Source organism: Notothenia coriiceps, unplaced genomic scaffold (assembly GCF_000735185.1).
Source record: "Notothenia coriiceps isolate Sejong01 unplaced genomic scaffold, NC01 NC01_scaffold00032662, whole genome shotgun sequence".
In the NCBI taxonomy this organism is placed as follows: Eukaryota; Metazoa; Chordata; class Actinopteri; order Perciformes; family Nototheniidae; genus Notothenia; species Notothenia coriiceps.
This window is the reverse complement of record NW_011365363.1, coordinates 1-3782: the sequence shown is the minus strand read 5'-3', so window position 1 is coordinate 3782 and position 3782 is coordinate 1. Positions and strand designations below refer to the sequence as shown.

The 3782-nt window shown below is 40.4% G+C and overlaps 1 protein-coding gene across 1 annotated transcript in view; it reads right to left on the bottom strand.

Annotated features, from left to right (window-relative positions):
* The window catches only part of rapgefl1 (Rap guanine nucleotide exchange factor (GEF)-like 1), a gene marked incomplete at its 5' end in the record, with an annotated part of 11324 nt that extends 7693 nt beyond the window's left edge, over nucleotides 1–3631 (bottom strand). The window contains 4 exons of the mRNA XM_010789193.1: nucleotides 871–1049; nucleotides 2268–2390; nucleotides 2564–2661; nucleotides 3464–3631. Coding sequence (XP_010787495.1) covers nucleotides 871–1049; nucleotides 2268–2390; nucleotides 2564–2661; nucleotides 3464–3631 — 568 coding nt within the window. The remainder of the gene's footprint in view (nucleotides 1–870; nucleotides 1050–2267; nucleotides 2391–2563; nucleotides 2662–3463) is intronic.
* Between the last annotated feature and the right edge of the window lie 151 nt (nucleotides 3632–3782).

The following is a 3782-nucleotide window of genomic DNA, read 5'->3' as shown; positions in this document are numbered from 1 at the left end:
AAGGGGATCAAATACTTATTTCCCACAGTTTAATGCAAATCAATGTTTATCTGTTATATGATGTCAATTTCTGGATTTACTCTCACTGTTTATATAAACCTACCATTACAATTACAGACTGTTGATTTTTTTGTAAGTGGGCAAACTGACAAAATCCGCAGGGGATCAAATACTTATTTCCTCCTCTGTATTAGGGTTGCCCTGGCGAATAATAATCGATTATTCGACCGAGCCCCCCCCCCGCGGGAGAGAAAAAAAAAACTCAGTCAAAAGGAATTCCGTTGTTTTCTTTACTGGAACATGTTTAACAGTACAAACAAAATAAACGAGAAATTAAAAAAATGATGCAGCTCCTTGAACTCTTTTTACCTGCCGCTTTGTTCATCTTTAGTCGCACGTGTGAGGGAGAGGGGGGGTGGGGGCGGGGTCGGTTGTAGCGTGCTGCAGCAGCAGTCTGCTCTGCACGCAGGCTTCCTCCAAGTTTACAGTAAAACAAACTGGTGGTGTGACCAATGGCCATTTACAATTATTAATACTATTACTATTATTAGCATTAGTCTATATTTTGGTTGAAACTAAGCCAGAAAAAAAAAAAAAAACATAAATAATAATAAAAAAATATATACGGTAAATCAAATCGATTTTTTAAAATAATATTCGATTATGGAGACTGTAACGAATATTCGAATAATCGAATAATCACTGGCATCCATACTCTGTATGTTTGTATTTATTCAATAAATGCTCTCACGTTGGTTAAGCGCTGTCATTAATAACAATTAAATGAATAAAAGCAATAAAGAAAAGCACATAAATGCACCAAACTATTTGAACGATATCAAAGTCTGTGTAAAGGCGATGCTGACTCACAGCGCTGCGATCTTGATGAACTTGCGGAGCAGCTGGACCCTCTTGGGCAGCGACTGGCACTGCAGGATCTCTGTTGCCACCCAGTGCTGCACCTCGCTGCAGCGCTGCAGAACCAGCTCCAGGTTCAGGGGGCGCCAGCGAGACTGCTCCCCGTGAAACACATAACACACAAACTCCACCTGCAGGACACACCAACGAAGAAGAAGACAAATGGAGCTGTTAACGATGAATTTGTTAGAGAAACGTGTGGACGCACAGAGAAACGATAAGCCGCAAAACATTTACAGCTACGGAGTCGCAGAGAAATGAACGGTCTCAAAGAGAACCTTTCCAAGTCACAAAGTAACTTACAGAGTCCCAGAAGAGCTTACATTGTTATACAAATATAATTAATATATTCATAGAGAAATTATCATTAAAAGTCACAGATTTATTTTTGCCCTTACAATTAATTGTATGGAGTCAATAGACAAATAGAGTCATGTAAATAAAAACTTGAGTCACAGATAAATGTAAGGAGTGGGAAAGTAATGCACGGAGTAACAGTTTAACGAAAGGAACCACTAAGTCATTTATAGTCACAGTATGACTCTGTATTAGCAAAGCAATCTACAGAGTTACAGAGAAACTTCAAGAGTCGTAAAGTCATTTGCAGAAAGCACAAAGTTGCAGAGTCATGATTCGATTCACAGAGTAACGTATGGAGTCACAAAGTCATTCACAGGCTCAGAGAGAAATATATAGGGACACAGTTGTAATGTACAAGGTCGCAACGTTATTTAGGGTGACCTAGTAATGTACGGAGTCTCAAAGAAAAAGAAACAGAATCTTATGGAGGTTTAGAGTCATACCCAGGCTCTCGGAGTAACGATCAAAGCCTCATAGTAATGTATGGATCGCAACTTTAGTCTTGGAGTCACTCCAAAAGTATAAAGAATTCAAATTATACACAAGTTTTTGTGTGGATTTAAAAACTCCGCTTGGATAAACTCTACTGTAACTGTTTTGTTTAGTAAGGAGAAGTGAAATCCACATGGTGGCGCTAGAAACCATGTCACTAACCTCGAGCAAGGCTCTGCAGATACAGCTCGATGAAAAGGAAAATGGAACAAACTGTTGACTAAAATGTGAACATGTCTGTATAATGAAACTGAAATAAAAATTAAGTTTAAGTAACGTTTTTTTTTTTTTTTTTAAATACCAATGATGTCAATGCAAATGATCCATTAACAACATTTTCCCCAAAACAGGATTTTTATGTACCTTTTTTGGCATTTTATTTTGGTACTTTAATTTGACATAAAAAAATAAGCTAATATAGTAAATCACTTTTATCTTAACAGCAATTTTTATTTAAAAACATGTGAAAATAAAAACATTTTTCCCACACTACTGACCTCGTGCACGCAGCTGAAGAGCTCCCAGTCGAACACCACCAGCTGGTTGGAGACCTCCTCGGCTGACATGTCATGGAGTTTGCTGTCCCCGGGCGTCCAGTGGATCTCCTCCGGGAGAGGGAGCTGAGGGGGTAGCAAAACACAACATACCTTTATCTTTAAAGTATTATCATTTACCACTGTGGATAACAAAAGTATTTAGACACAAAAGGTATTCAAAAAACAAAAACTATTTACAACAAATGCAAGTGATAGCTGGTGGCTGTATTTGCTAAATAGACCAATGTGTTCCTCACCAGTGACTCGAGCTCGGAGGGTTCGCAGGTGAACAGGTGAGTGTTGACTCCCAGCGTGGTGAACACAGCCTCGTCACTGGGACGAAACACTGCCTTCTCTGAAACACACAACACACATCCGTCAACATGGAAATATACACAGAAACAATTAAGAGAGCACTGCAAACATTTCCGTTACTGAGGTTTTACTACAAATAGTATGTGGGTAAGCTTATTATACACTTATTATTATTGAGAGTATCGTTGTCTTGGGAAATGCGTGTGATGAAAATAGTTTTTTTTCAATGTTTTACCTGATAAATCGCCAGGTGAACTAGCTAGCGTTAGCTGTTAGCAGCACAGTCCTGCTTAGCAAAATGACGTAGCTCACAGCTAACGTTAACAAAGGTTGTATTTCCTTACATTATGTCACATTGCAGCTCTATTCAGTAAGTGTAGTTTCACAGCAGTGTTTCTCGTGATGGAGTCATAGCAGCGGTGCTAAGGCACGCGGGCCCAGCAAAATGTGAGCGCGGAGCGCGTGGAATTTTTTTGTGAGTGCGCGTGCAAAGTGCGCCCAGCCAATATGTTTCTATGCGTCTGCCAGCACAAGAAAGGCTCTTGAGGTTTAGTACCTACAGTGGCAATGTCTCAAGATTTAGCAAAATACACCTTTATTGAACATACAGTAACACAAATACTACAAATATAATAATATATTATTATATATAATAGGTGGTATCGCTAGCCACTCCTAATTATTTTAATAAAAACAAAAATGTTTTAGCTGCGCCGCCGCTATTTGTATATGGGAAGCACTGCACAGGGATTGGTATCAACTTAATTTCCGGACATTCCTTCACCAGACACCAGAAACGTAATGGATCATCATCTAAATGTTCAGAGTTTGCGCCTGCTGACCTCCAGCCGACGTCACGGCCACCAGGATGAGGTTTCCGGGCAGAACCGGCTGGTCTTCGCTGTACTGGAGCTTCTCTCGGACCAGAGCCAGAATCTCTCCGACCCGACAGGACAGGCGGCTCCTGATGGTGACGTAGGAATGATCCGGAGTGTACACCCTGCAGAAGACTGGACGCACAGATATAGAGATATTAGAGCGTCAACTAGTGACCTATTATGTGTAGTGCATCTTAACAGAACAGGTGTGTGTGTGTGTGTGTGTGTGTGTGTGTGTGTGTGTGTGTGTGTGTGTGTGTGTGTGTGTGTGTGTGTGTGTGTG